Source organism: Malus sylvestris, chromosome 9, assembly GCF_916048215.2.
Source record: "Malus sylvestris chromosome 9, drMalSylv7.2, whole genome shotgun sequence".
NCBI lineage: Eukaryota > Viridiplantae > Streptophyta > Magnoliopsida > Rosales > Rosaceae > Malus > Malus sylvestris.
The window spans coordinates 12,695,417-12,710,346 of record NC_062268.1 but is presented as its reverse complement, the minus strand read 5'-3'; the positions used below and the strand labels follow the sequence as shown (position 1 = coordinate 12,710,346).

At 35.1% G+C, this 14,930-nt stretch overlaps 1 protein-coding gene and 1 long non-coding RNA gene across 3 annotated transcripts; one reads left to right on the top strand and one right to left on the bottom strand.

Annotated features, from left to right (window-relative positions):
* Positions 1-1,147: 1,147 nt before the first annotated feature.
* On the top strand, positions 1,148-2,823 carry LOC126581977 (uncharacterized). Its single transcript, XR_007609227.1, has 3 exons — positions 1,148-1,379; positions 2,045-2,272; positions 2,450-2,823. It is a non-coding gene; the product is annotated as an uncharacterized LOC126581977 (long non-coding RNA).
* Positions 2,824-8,503: 5,680 nt separating this feature from the next.
* On the bottom strand, positions 8,504-14,462 carry LOC126581975 (uncharacterized). Of its 2 annotated transcripts, XR_007609226.1 has the most exons (4): positions 14,294-14,462; positions 14,141-14,194; positions 13,175-13,717; positions 8,504-8,541 (listed from the first exon to the last, which is right to left on the bottom strand). XR_007609226.1 is itself a non-coding variant. In XM_050245922.1 (3 exons), exons 1-3 carry the CDS (start codon positions 14,391-14,393, stop codon positions 13,395-13,397), a joined length of 477 nt encoding a protein of 158 aa, XP_050101879.1. In that variant the 5' UTR covers positions 14,394-14,462; the 3' UTR covers positions 13,137-13,394. The 2 variants fall into 2 exon arrangements, 1 of the variants encoding a protein (XP_050101879.1); XM_050245922.1 differs by lacking the exon at positions 8,504-8,541 and having other exon boundaries at positions 13,137-13,717.
* Between the last annotated feature and the right edge of the window lie 468 nt (positions 14,463-14,930).

The window sequence follows — 14,930 nt, the reverse complement described above, 5'->3', positions numbered from 1 at the left end:
ATCGATATTATCCCGATATTTCCATCGATATTTCCGTGTTTTCGGACTACCGATATTTCCGATATTACCGATATTTTATTCCTTGTCACCACATCATCGATCCTGCATGTCGTAAAAGGATCATTGTTTTGTTTCGGCTCGAAATAAAAGAAAAAGAGGTCCAAATTTGTTTCAATAGCAACAGGTAAAATTTGAACATTGCCTTCGTCCATTAAAACTGGAGACCTTTTGCTTGTTTGAACTCAATAGTACAGACCGGTTTATACAGTTTAGATTGCCCTCTTGAAGATTCTTTTGCAATTTCCATGCCTTCCTATTTTTAATCTACAAAATACACAAATATCTCCTACAAGTGAATCTATCGGATAAAGAACTAATTAAGGAATATGCAAGGGACTCGTAAGTTGTAACTTACTTGGTTAAATGTATTCGCTCATCTACGTAAAGTCCCGAGTTCAACTTCCCCCTCCTTTAAATTTAGTAATATTGCTTGTATAAAACTATTTAACTTTCTTTATGTATTGACTCAAGTTGGTTGGTCCCGTCTTAGGCTTCGTGAACATAATTGTAGCCGTGAAACTAATTTGGTCGTTGGGAAGATTGACACTCAAGCCCAAATATGTTATGCTGAATAATCTTTTGGACTGTCACACTTGCACATTGATATTACTCATAATTTATTCAAATTTTCGTGGATAATTACGTTTTCACACAATAAATGGGTGAAACCCATCTCTTAATATTTTTCTAAAACATAGTTCTAGATCTTCATGCATCAAAATTAACCTTTTTTTACAAGGCGATATTACCTACACTATGGGGATGGGGTAAGCTTAGCCTTACAATAAGCTAGCAATAATGTGGTTCAAATAATTCACATTTGGCGAGAATCGAACCTAAGACCTTTTACTTACAACTTACAAATGAAAAAGAATATCATTAAACTATAGTACTAAATAGCGTTCCAGTCTCATTTTTGTTTAGAAAATTCAATATATACTAAAACTGAAAATCAACTGAAACACTGTTCATAAGCACAGTGTCATTCCGATTTTACCCTTGCTTAGTTTGTGTTATTACAAGGTTGCCATTCTTTCTGTTGAGTTCTTAGGTGTCGTTCTTTCTCTTCGACAGCACAGTGATAAAACACTCTAGCAAGTCCAACTGGCTGCAGACTCCATCAAAGCCTAGAAATCGTTTTGCTTTTTTGGGCATCCTCCTTTTTCTCCCTGCTCCTTGCTTTCCCCAACCTAGAATCCTCATCCTTTCCCCGAATGAGAAATCTGAAATCCACAACCCAAAACTCACTCATAGTGGCCCCTGCCTTGCCTCATTCCTCAAATCCTGATGGTTCATTCTCTCCATTCAATTCGATTTCGGTGAGTTCTTTGTGTTATAAATTTTGATATTTTGCGTATAATTTTGGTTTTTGAAATTTCGAATTTGTACCGACTTTGCTCTAATTAATTTTAATCTCGTCTGTTATTGTTGGGTTTAAGTAAATTTCGAACCTTTTGTTTTTGTTCTTAAAATTTTTGAGTTCTATCTGTTAAATATTTGTTAAAAGACCCAAATTATCTGTTTGAACAATTTGTATAGTCTATGAAAATTGAACAAAAAGTCATATGATCCGTGATTTCTTCCTTCCTGGTCAACTAGAAAACCTTCTGGAGCTTCATGGTGGTCGCACATCTCCTCCTCTTTGCTCTCCTCCAAAACTGTGAAGATTTATTTATAGTTATGTATTTATGTTTCGATAATTGCATGTTAAAATAATGTTTTGAATTTGTAATTTAATGTAATTGGGCTTTAGAAATTTTTTCTTGATTATGTCGAAGGTTTCATAATCGTGATGTTGAGAGAAAGAGAGCAAGAACCACGTTCACATAATATATTCACTATAGGTGTAGAAGCTTAGTTCTCCTGTTTTTTGGCCAATTTCAAAGGCTCTGAATTGCTTAATTTTCTTTAAAAAAAAAATTCAACTTCAAATATATATATATATATATTTTTTTTGGTTTTCCGATTTCTGGTTGTGTTTCAGGGCATAATAGTGGGAGTTGAGTAATGGAGTTGCTGCCATGCAATGGAGTATAGCAGGAGGCAGAGGACCTTTCACTCGATCTAATGGATGGAGCTAGAACACCAGGTCTTGATTTACAAATACATCCCAATGTGCCTATTTCGCCCACTCCGCTCATCCCAATCAAGAAGGCCCTTAATTCTGCATGATTTTTGACATTTTCGAACAGAATTCCCATGCCCAATTCATGTAATTTCTTCATTTTACTCAAAGGTAAATGATTTTCACACACTTTTTTTTTCTTATGCACTTTTTTGCGTATTTTGTTGCTTGATTTTATTTAATTCAAAAGCTAGAAATAAATCTAAATTTCTCATGCCTTCATTCTAAGTATCTTTCGATTTTCGTGGGGTTGTGTATGTGCAGTGGGATGATTCTCCAACACCATTGATCCTGAGCAGAACATGTTCATTGTGAATTACAAGGATTTCATAGGTAATGTATAGATTAGGGATACACTTGAACCTAGATAAGCATGAAAAGCATACGGTTTTGCTTGACCCATCTAATCACATAATTGTGTACCATCAATTCAAACGTTGTAGAACCAGTTTAATGAAGCTGTAGTTGGTTGTGTGTGTTTGTGTTCAGTGGGAGAGATTTGTTATTGAGAGGGTAAGCCAGGCAAAAACAGATTGATAGTGTTGAAGAATGGGGTAACAATTTAATTATATGTACAATGAAGAATCACATAATGTTATTCTTAAAATGGGTCTGCACAAATTTTGCATAATATGAAGTCACCGTATATAAATGGTATTGCCAAAATTATTTCTTATTTTGTTCCTTTTTTTGTAAATAGAGTTGTAAGATTTTCAAATGTATGTAAATAGTATTGCCTATTGTATATACATTTATAACTTTCTATATGTTTTATATGGTTTTAAAACCCGCAGCATCGCCTGGGGACACTTTCGCTAGTAATCTACCAATCTCAAAGTTGAAAGGAAAAAAATGTTAAGTACCCACAAAAGGTATGGCCAACGTGATTAATTAAGTACTGGTTTGGTACTGAGGTGCAAAAACAACTTATTTTCATAGTTTTTGGTGAAAAAAGCTGAAAACATGAAGCAACAAAAATGAGTTTATTCTCACAGCACAGTAGAAGCATTTTTTTTTTCAAAGCATAGCAATACCAAACCAGCCCTTAGGCTACGTATCAAAATTTAAAATTAAGGGTACAAATAAAAGATTTAAAAAGTGAAGGGCATGTTCGGTATTTTGAAATTGAGTTCTACATCTTCTAACTCAAAAACAAATTTTGAGTCACAATTAAGTTCAAGATTCTTATTTGGTAGGCACTTCTCAAAAACTCATTAGGCATATAAAAGCGGCCTTCGGCCTGACAACTCCAGCTAGTTCATCCGAAGAGATAATTAACCGAACAGAGAGGGCATACGCAAATTCAAAGGAGGATCCTACACTACATCAATGGACAAACTCAACTCAGTCAGAAAATCTGTCACCGTACATGTTCTTTCCATGCACATATATATGCTTTATTTCAAAATGTTTGAGCTGGGTGATAATAGCCTTGCAACGACGTTGGATAACCACGTCCATTAGCTAGCTAGGGCACAAAGGCAAAGAAACAAGAAGAGAAACACAAGTAAATATATAAAGGAGACCATGCTCGTAACAACACTGTATGCATAGGGGGGCCGGGGGAGGGACTTGCAAACACATGCAACAAATCTGCAGTAAGAGTACTTTCACTTTAATTAGCACTAGCCTTCATGCACGCATTCACACGCATACAGAAGGCATTTTTTGAATCACGGCGTGCTACGTGCGATTTACATATTTTAAATGTATTTATATGCTTGAATTGACAAAAGGAAAGTCAAATATTTGAAGTAAATGAATAATCTTAGATTATGGTAGAAAAAAAATCTCATCACAAACCAATCAAAGCAGTTGAATTCACATAATAAATCAGTTTTTCAATTTCCATCTACATTCTATTGAATTTACATTAAGAATAGAGAAAATAATATTTAATAAACAACTGATTGAATCACATTATTGCTAACCTATTGTGAGGCTAAGCCCACCCATCTCTTTTAGTGTAGATAATATCGTTTGTTAAAATAAATAAATAAACAATTATTTGATAACTAATTTAATCACATTATTAAGCGCGTGCGAAAGATTTTTTTTTTATAACCGGCATTACACGCCTCTTAAGATGTTTTGAACGTGTTTAAAAATAGAGAAAATAATATTTAATAAACAACTGATTGAATCACATTATTGCTAACCTATTGCGAGGTACTAATTAAAATAAAAAAAAATTATACAAAAAGAATTAATTATTAAAAATTACTGTTAAAATGATAAAAATACATTTACATTATTTTGGGTTGTTTTTGAATTTTTTTGTTTTGAGGACATTTCTATCTAAAACTTTTTAATGAAGTTTGTGACCCTAAAACTTTTTAATGAAACTTTTTAAAGATACCGTCGACTGAGATAGACATCAACTTGGACACCACGCCAGTTAGTTTACACAATCATTTTTTTTATCCTTAAATGGGAAAGAATACCTGTTTGGTCAAAATATAAAACAAAAAGCAAAAATTTCCATTACGAGTACTTAGGGATCACATGCAAATGCAGTCCATCATTTTGCTCCCTCCCCCCTCTTTTTTTTTTTTTTTTTTTTTTGAGAAAACCCTCCCCTCTATTTGTCTATCATGATATATGCATTTATGGGGGCCCGACAATGCTTTCCTTTTCTCATGTTACATAATCCATTCACTCCTCAGTATTTAGGGGTTTTTTTTTTTTTAGGGTTCTTTAGATATAGATCTTTACAACTCTTATTTCTTATATAAAAATCCATCTAATTTTAAACATCATAATAAAATCCAAATTTCCAAAAGACTGCCAAATAAAAAAGTAATTGACATATCATTACAAAATATTTACAACTTATGCCACAATATTCAAATCAAATCAATAAATATTATTACTAACCTTAATTATAATAAACAAATAATTATTGCACATACTTATATATATGCGCAGTACTAACATATATGTTAAAAAATTATCATATGTAATTAGTTTACCTATTTGTAAATTTTTGATTAGCAAATAATATATTTTGTAGGTAAATTAGTATTAAATAAAATAATATTGCTTTATTATGTAGGTAAATTATTTTGCATGTATTTTGCATATATTGGGTTTGTTTATTATGTAGGTAAATTATTTTGCAAGTATTTTGCATATATTGAGTAAATTATTTTGTGCAATCTAACATTTTAAAATTTTAATAGCAGGTGCACTATTTGAATCAAATAACATTTTTTTAGGTAAATTATTTTGCATGAAGTTTTACATATATTAGGCATTTTTTTATATATGTGTGAAATAATTTACCTACATTAATATGTAAAATATAATTTTTGTGACTTTTTTTTTTTTGAGAAAGTACGATATTCATTGAATAGAGAAATATGTACATAAACGAGGATAGGGTGCTAACAATGGGCTGACTTAATTAAGCATGTCAATATACTAGACATGTTTTATTGTTATTATATATTAGGCAATGAATTTATAACAAATGTTTTTTTTTTTATAAAATTATTAATTCTCCCTTATAATTCACATGGCATTAATTGTTTACATCAAACATTCATATAGAGGTATTTTAGGCATTCAGAAAATTTTAAATGTGTTAAGTCAAACATAAATAATAATTTGTTGATGTGAAATCTAGTAAATAAGTTTTATTCGAATAAAAAACTTATGTCGGGTTTTATGTGAAGGAAATTAAGTTTTAAGGGCTAAAGTTATATTTTTTATTTTATTTTTTTTTTTTTTATCGTCGATAGAAATCAAAGAGATTTCGTTCGTGTTTGAATAGTCACGCCAAGCCAATGGCGAGGAGAAGAGTGGCAGCCTGGCAGGGGACATCGCACCTATGTATATATAATTCTTAAGATTTTGCTACAATGTTATTGAGATCTTTATTTATAGGTGACGTTTCTTCGGGTTTTCCATATGTGTGGTCATCTTCTATAATCGACATCAATAAAAAAATCAAAACAAAAAAACTTCATACATATATGTAAACCCCTTTCAATACTCCAGTGAGCCTGAACATTTCAACAATCCCCTTAGCTCGGAGAGAGAGAGTTCAATTTGCTGGGTTCTGAGTACTAATTATTTCATGAGTTGGGGAATCCTTACTTAACCTAGCTAGCATACTTTTTCCTCTTTCCAAATTCCAAGGGGTCTGTCTAATTTCTATAAGACGTACGTCGATCGGTCAAAGTTGGACCATGGATGCTAAAGTAACCAAGGTTGGACTTACTTTTTATTTAAGATAAAAAAACAGAAAAATAAATAAATAAAACTAGCCCAACGCAGCGGGGTATATGATAAGGGATATCAAATAAAACCCTCACGCTAGAATCCACTACCAAACAAACTGAAATCGCCTGTACTTCGAAATTCACCGAAAAATAGAAAAAAAAAACTCCAAAGTTTATTGATAACAATATGAATTGATTGCAAACCTAGAGTTGTTATCATATATGGCCAAATTTTAGCCACAAATTTCATAAATGTCAACTTTTATAAAAAAAAATTATAAATAGCCAAAATCACTCTTGAATAGACCCAAATACCTCAATTAAACTTTTTTTTTTCTTAACCTGTGCTAGCTTTTTCTCTTAATGAATGAGAGCAAGTATGCTTTTTTTCATAGGCTCACAATGAATCTGGATTCATTGGGAAGAAAATTGTTGTTCGAATATATCAACCTATAGGTAACTGCAAATTATATAAGTCATATATAGTTTCGTTTTTATATTAGGAAAAGTAACAAAACTCTTTTCGATACAGTAACTACGATAAGATTAAATCATCCAGTAAAAACAAGCGAAAAAGCTCCAATCAACTCTTATGTCTAACAACATGTATTGATAGCGAAAAAGCTTCACATGTTGTCAGACATGTACTGATCTAACGTATAAAAATATTTATATGAGAAAGCTTTTGCTAATTTCTTTATATTACAGATATTTGGGCTAGAGTACTGAGTATCCAATTCTTTCAAAGGAAAACTAATGAAAAGGGCTTGAAAACTTTGAGTTTTAATGATAAGGACAAAATAAAGGGTAAAGTGAATAGTACCATGATTGACTTTTTAGTGTAAAAATGTGGTTTTTCGTTAAAGTGAACAGTACCAGGTGCTTTTCGTTAAAGTTCCCTTCTTTCAATCCTCCATTTATGAACTTGAGGTAGTGACTGTTATTGTTAGTGTTCTTCACATTTATATGGTGATAAACAACCGCTGTGAAATCTACTTTCCGGCAATCAAAATTAGTTTTTTCCAGACATAAGCCAGTAGTCCTTTTGTATGTATCACATGGGTTGGAATCGAAAGGAACTTCAAGGATTTTAGGTCGAGTGTATTTGTTCTTTAATTTTTAGAGCATTCAGGTCTATTTAGGTATTTTTTTTTTTTTTTGTTGCTATAATTGATAGTTTTTATAAAAAATTACATTTATGAAATTGGAGGGTAAGTTTTGGCTATATATATATGATAAGAAATCGCAAACCTAATGGCAACATGACCTATTTATAATGTAAGTTAACCCTAAAAGCCCCTCAAATTCAAATAGGAAAGAAATTAAAAGCAACAAAATATTAAAAAGATCCTTAATTAATAGAATCTCGTTTCAAACATGGTGATTAGACTCCGACTGGGAGACAAGGACAGCGAAACAAGAAAATGAATTACAAGTAAATATATAGGAGACCACCAACGCTACGGGGGCCGGGGGAGGGACTTGCAAACACATGCAACACATCTGAAGTAAGAGTACTCTTGCTTTCGCAGAAATTAATAAGCTGCAAACGAGCTCTTAGTGTGGTTAATTCATGCATGCATACATACATACATACATGCATGCATACATATATGTGAGTGTGTACAGCCTGATAATTAAGTATGTAGCATAATTATAATTAGTGCGAAGTAGCAAGAATGCTAAACAGAAAAGCAATTAAACCAAACTTAAGTCTTAAAGAAAATTTAATTAATTAAGCTGGGTCTTCATTTCATCAGTAGCATAAAGACTTCATTTCATCAGTGGCATAAAGAAGCTCCATAATGTTAGTGTATAATCCCTTAGCTGAAGCTTGGCAGCAAGAATCAGGTTTCTATGTTTTGTTTCAGTTTGAATGTGAGCCATTGGATCATAGTCCACATGGCATTTTAATCTTGTATCTAGTCTAAGTAATAGAATAAGCCAAGTGGCATCATCTCATAGGGTGATAGCAATGAATGGCTAAGATTGTATTATATGTTGAAGAGTGAAGGATCTCCCTTCCTTTCTTCATATAACGGTTAGATTGTATTTTGTGAAAAGTATGAAATTCGAAGAGACATTTTGCAGCTTCTTCTCTCTGAAACTCTCTTCATCTTTGAAGACAACCTCCATTGAAACACATACTGAAAACACACACACAAACACTAACATGGCCTCAGAGCCTGGTTTCATCGTCTAATCTGGGCGTGAAATCTGTGCGATTGAGCTACATCTTTGAGCTTCAATCGAATCTGGAAATTGTGATTTCGTGTATCCAAGTCTCATATGGCTGGGTCCGGCAATGTTGAGCTTAGAGCTCCCGTCTTCAATGGAGAGAACTATGAATTTTGGAGGATTCGTATGACAACTATACTGAAATCGTATGGTTTGTGGGAGCTGGTGGAAAATGGGTTTGAACCACCAGATCCGAAGTCTGAGAAAGCTGTGGTCGATGAGCGAAGAAGGAGACGACGGATGGAGTGTCGTTCAGTGAGATCCTGATGAAGGATGCTCGTGCGCTTGGAATGATACAAGGTGCAGTATCGGATCAGATCTTTCCCAGAATCGTGAATGAAGAGACATCCAAAGGAGCTTGGGATGTTCTAAAGGGTGAATTCCGAGGAGATAAACAAGTAAGAAATGTAAAATTGCAAGGTTTACGTAGAGATTTTGAATACACTCGTATGAAGGACAGTGAATCATTATCTGTGTATCTCTCTAGATTGTTTGATATCATTAATCAAATGAAAAGTTATGGAGAAGAACTATCTAGGGAGAGAATTGTGCAGAAATTACTTATTAGTCTTCCGAAAACATATGATGCAATTTGTTCTGTAATTGAGCATTCTAGAGATCTTGAAATTATTGAGGTCCAAGAGGTTGTAGCTTCTCTAAAAGGATTTGAACAGAAGCTTGATTTACATACTGAGTCTTCGACTGAGAGGGCATTTGCAAGTTTAAATGTAGCATCTAAGGGTGTCAAAAGTGGTGGATTTTCTGGGAATCAAAGGTCTCAAGAGAGTTGGAAATCAAGGGGAAAAATTGGGATTATAAACCAAACCATGTTCAGAAGCAGAGTAATACTCAAAGGAATTGGGATCACAAACCCAATTATCCTCAGAGACAGAACAATACTCAAAGGAATTGGGATCATAGGCCTAATTATGTCCAGAAGCAAAACAATGCTCAGGGTGATTGTAAGTGGTGTGACAGGTTGCACTATGGGAAGTGTTGGTATGAAGGTAAACCAAAGTGCACAGGCTGTGGTAAGCCAGGTCATTCTATGAGAGACTGTCATGAGAATAAAGGAGTGCAGAAGGTTAATTATGTGAAGCAAATGGGAGAAATAGGATCACTGTTTTATGCCTGCAATGCAGTGACCGATGTGCAAGTCAATAACTCATGGTACATTGATAGTGGTTGTAGTAACCACATGACAGGAGATGAAAGATTATTGGTCAATGTTCAGAGAGATTTGACTTCCAAAGTAAAGATGGGAACTGGAGAAATTTGTCAAGTGGCAGGAAAGGGAACCTTGGTGATTGAAACTAAATTGGGAAGGAAACATATACAAGAAGTAATGCTTGTTCCTGGACTTGAGGAAAACCTTCTAAGTGTAGGACAAATGATGGAAAACGGTTATTATTTGTTGTTTGGAGGTGATGTAGTTAATATTTTTGATGGATGGTCACTGGATAATTTGGTAATGAGGGTACATATGACCAACAATCGATGTTTTCCTTTGACAATGTTGCCTGCAACACAGTATGCACTAAGAGCAGGTATCACACGCTGTTCTCAGATATGGCACAAGAGGTTGGGTCATTTGAATGAGAGAAGTCTCAAGGTACTTGAAGAACAGGGGTTGGTGCATGGATTACCTAAGTTAGAAATGTCCCAAAGTGTGTGTGAAGGTTGCATGTTGGGTAAACAACACAGAGACTCATTCCCTTCTCAATCGACTTGGAGAGCTAAAGATCCACTAGAGTTGATTCATACAGATATCTGTGGTCCGATGCAAGTAGAGTCTCATTCTGGAAACAAATATTTTTTGTTGTTTACAGATGACTGCACAAGGATGTCATGGGTGTATTTTTTGAGAAACAAGTCTGAAGCGTTTGAGTGTTTCAAAAAGTTCAAGGCAATGACTGAGTTACAATGTGGATATAAGGTTAAATGTCTCAGGAGTGATCGAGGAGGAGAATTCCTTTCTGCAGAGTTTGACAAATACTGTAATGGACAAGGAATTCAGAGACAATTGACTATGGCCTACACTCCTCAACAAAATGGGGTGTCCGAAAGAAAGAATAGGACTGTGGTGGAGATGGCAAAGTCAATGCTACATGAAAAAAACCTTCCATATGCATTTTGGGCAGAAGCAGTGAATACTGTAGTCTATTTGATCAATAGGTGTCCTACCAAAGCTTTGAAGAAGTCAACCCCATTTGAAGCTTACAGTGGCAGAAAACCTGGAATAGCTCATTTGAAGATAATTTGGCTCACTGTGTTATGTGCATATCCCTTCCAATCTCATACATAAATTGGAAGAAAACAGTCACAAGTGTATCCTTGTAGGCTATGGTTCAAGTGAGAAGGGCTACAGATTGTTTGATCCCATTTCAAGGAAGATTGTTCTCTCAAGGGATGTCACATTTGATGAGAATAAATCTTGGGATTGGAACTGCAATATAGATACTGGAGTGACATTTCCAGTTATCACTGAACATAAGAATGCTAATGAAATCTGTGAGGTTGATGAAAATTCTCAGTTTGAAGAATACAATGTTTCTCAAAGTGAGAATGTGCTTGAGAGATCTCCAACTTATGATGATACACCGAAGAAATGGAGAAGTATCAATGAAATCATGGCTCAATGCAACATGTGTGTTATTGAACCAGAAAGTTATGAGGATGCAGCCAAAGATGATTCATGGAGGAGTGCAATGAAAACTGAATTGGACATGATTGAGAAGAACAACACATGGCAACTTGTTGAGAGACCATATGACAAGCCTGTTATTGGTGTTAAATGGGTTTATAAGACCAAACTTAATCTGGATGGCACGGTGCAGAAGAATAAAGCTCGGCTGGTGGCTAAAGGTTATTCACAAAAGCCCGGAATCGACTATAATGAAACTTTTGCCCCTGTGGCAAGGTTGGATACGATTAGAACTTTAATTGCCCTTGCTGCACAGAAGAAATGGAACTTGTATCAATTAGATGTAAAGTCTGCATTTCTCAATGGGGTACTGAAAGAAGAAGTGTATGTTGAGCAACCTCAAGGCTTTGTGAAGGAAAGTGAAGAAACAAAGGTGTACAAGTTGAACAAGGCTCTATACGGCTTGAAACAAGCACCAAGAGCCTGGTATGACGAGATTAATGCATACTTCAATAGTGCAGGGTTTGAGAAAAGTTCGAGTGAGGCAACTTTGTATGTTAAGACAAGTAAGGACTCAGGTATCATTATTGTCTCTCTATACGTAGATGACATTGTATATACTGGTAGCAGTCCACAAATGCTTGAGGAATTTAGAAATGACATGATGAAACACTATGAGATGACTGACTTGGGCTTATTACATCATTTCCTTGGAATGGGTGTGCTGCAAACTGAAAACAACATTTTTATACACCAAAAGAAATATGCACAGAAACTAATTGAGAAATTTGGTCTGAAAGAATGCAAATCAGTTGCTACTCCACTTGCAATGAATGAGAGGTTAAGCAAAGTTGATGGAAGTGAACCTACAGATGAAGGAGAATATAGGCAGCTTGTTGGAAGTCTGCTCTATTTAACTGCAACTAGACCTGATGTGATGTTTGCAGCAAGTATGTTGGCAAGGTTCATGCATAATCCCACTAAGAAACATATGGGAACAGCTAAGAGGGTACTGAGATACATCCAGGGAACAATCGATTTTGGTATTGTCTTTGAAAGGGGAAAAGCTACTACCCTAATCGGTTACTGTGATAGTGATTGGGCTGGAAGTGAGGATGATATGAGAAGTACTTCAGGGTATGCATTCACACTAGGATCTGGTATGTTCTCATGGGCTTCAATTAAACAAAACACTGTGGCACTGTCTACTGCAGAAGCAAAATATGTTAGTGCAGCAGAGGCTACATCACAAGCAAAGTGGCTGAGATTTGTTCTAGAAGACTTTGGAGAAGAACAAGTGGAAGGAACTCAGATCTTGTGTGATAATACATCAGCCATTGCTATGGCAAAGAATCCAGTCTTTCATCAAAAGACAAGATACATCAACAAGAAGTTCCACTTCATCCGAGAAGCAATTCAAGCCAAAGAGATTGAGTTAGTGTACTGCAGGACAGAGGAGCAGATTGCAGATATACTTACTAAGGCTTTACCTAAAGATCGATTTGTGTATCTAAGGGAGCTACTTGGAGTTAAATCAGCCAAAGGATTAGAAGGGAGTGTTAGTGTATAATCCTTTAGCTGAAGCTTGGCAGCAAGAATCAGGTTTCTATTTTTTGTTTCAGTTTGAATGTGAGCCATTGGATCATAGTCCACATGGCATTTTAATCTTGTATCTAGTCTAAGTAATAGAATAAGCCAAGTGGCATCATCTCATAGGGTGATAGCAATGAATGGCTAAGATTGTATTATATGTTGAAGAGTGAAGGATCTCCCTTCCTTTCTTCATATAACGGTTAGATTGTATTTTGTGAAAAGTATGAAATTCGAAGAGACATTTTGCAGCTTCTTCTCTCTAAAACTCTCTTCATCTTTGAAGACAACCTCCATTGAAACACATACTGAAAACACACACACAAACACTAACACATAAACCTCTCTGATCTGGTCCAACCAGAGGCCAAGAGTACTTAACTATGACTCTATGAGTGGATAATTAACTATATAAGTAGCTAGCATATGTAGTAGTTAAGTACGCGGAACTAAACTTTTAGTCTTAAACATATTAACTTTCACCATGAACTTGTAAGGGGTAAATCATCACTCAATCGTCATATCCATCATCGCCCAACATCTCGTCTGAAATCTCGTCCTCAACCTGCTGTGGTACCTCATCCTCCTCTGGTTCCTCGTCAACAGCCTCATCCGGTTCCTCATCAGCAGCCTCCTCCGGTTCTTCATCAACAGCCTCGTCCGGCGGTTCCTCATCGGCGGCCTCCTCCGGCAGTTCCTCATCGGCAGCCTCCTCTGGCGGTTCCTCATAAGCAGCCTCCTCTTGTGGTTCCTCATCAGCACTCTCCTCTGGTGGTTCCTCATCAATAGCATGCTCAGTTGTTTTCTCATCAACAGCCTCCTCCTCCTCAATCCCTAAGAACAACAAATAAGGTTTGGTAACAGCTCGGCTGAAAACGAAATAAACTTCACAACTTAACACGGCTGCCACCACCAGAAAAACCTATAAAAAAAGAAAAAAATATTTAAAATCCAAAACGCCTCATTCCAACTTTTGAAGAATATGATAAGAATCTCTCTATTTTATATAGGGGTTTAAGGAAAATAAAATAAAATAAAGCAAGAAACTAGAAACAGAAAGAAAAAGAAAAAGGTGCCAACTTTTTGGAGATCACACAACACTATATTAAAAACAATTTGAACGCATAGATCAGAAACCCCATGCATTAAAAATGACAACTTTGAAACAATTCCATAAACCTTCGGTTTAAAAAAAAAAAACAATTCCATAAACAATTTGTTTCATTTTGGAATAAAAGATGGAAAACAAGATCTGACCTTTAGCTTTAGCTGCTTGATGAACACTACAGCTGCCACCATCACCAGAAGAAACTAAAAAAAAAAACAAAAACAAAAAACACAAACATTAAAATCCCAAAAGGCTGAAAAGATGGAGAATTTTTGTGTTTTGAAATAGGATCCACTACTTACTTGAGAGTTTTTGAATTTTGCTTTCCCCTTCAGCTGATGAGAATATTGATTTTCTTTTCTCCCCATCAGCGGGAGGCTTGGGCGGTTCAGAAGAGCTCATCTTTTAGGGCAGATGAGAGAGGGGGCTATTTTTCAAGCGAATTGTGTGTGTCTGTGGGTGCGGCTGTGTCTGTGGGGAGTGGGGTGAAGCTGTGCTTTTTAATATCCTGGCACAAGTGTAAAGAAAAACATGGGTCAGCCAATCAAACACGCGCGTACAAGTGTAACATAGCAAACTACTTTTGGCCAACTTTTTCTTATTATTTTTTTTACTTTTTAACTAAAATGGTTCCTAAGGTTCGCATAACTCCTCACTTTGGTCATTGAGATTTGAAATCAATAGAAGTGATTCCTGAGTTTGTCCACCGTTAATCATTTTGGTCATTCCTTGAAAAATCTTTATTAAATACAGATAAAATAATAAAAATATCCTCAATTTTTGTCAAATCATTTTGACCAATTATTTATTAAAATGAGGGTATTTTTGTCATTTGGTAACATAATTTTTCAAGAAAAGACCAAAATGATTGATGGAAGACAATTTCAACGACTACTTCTATTGATTTCAAATCTTATAGATCAAAGTGATGAGTTATGC

What these genes read in the sequence shown, in the direction of transcription:
- LOC126581975 (XM_050245922.1), bottom strand. Translation starts at nt 14,393, where the DNA reads ATGAGCTCTTCTGAACCGCCCAAGCCTCCCGCTGATGGGGAGAAAAGA. An exon ending in CAAAATTCAAAAACTCTCAA is followed by an intron (nt 14,195 to 14,293) that starts GTAAGTAGTGGA and finishes TTTTTTTTTTAG; the next exon opens with TTTCTTCTGGTGATGGTGGC. An exon ending in TCAAGCAGCTAAAGCTAAAG is followed by an intron (nt 13,718 to 14,140) that starts GTCAGATCTTGT and finishes TGTTGTTCTTAG; the next exon opens with GGATTGAGGAGGAGGAGGCT.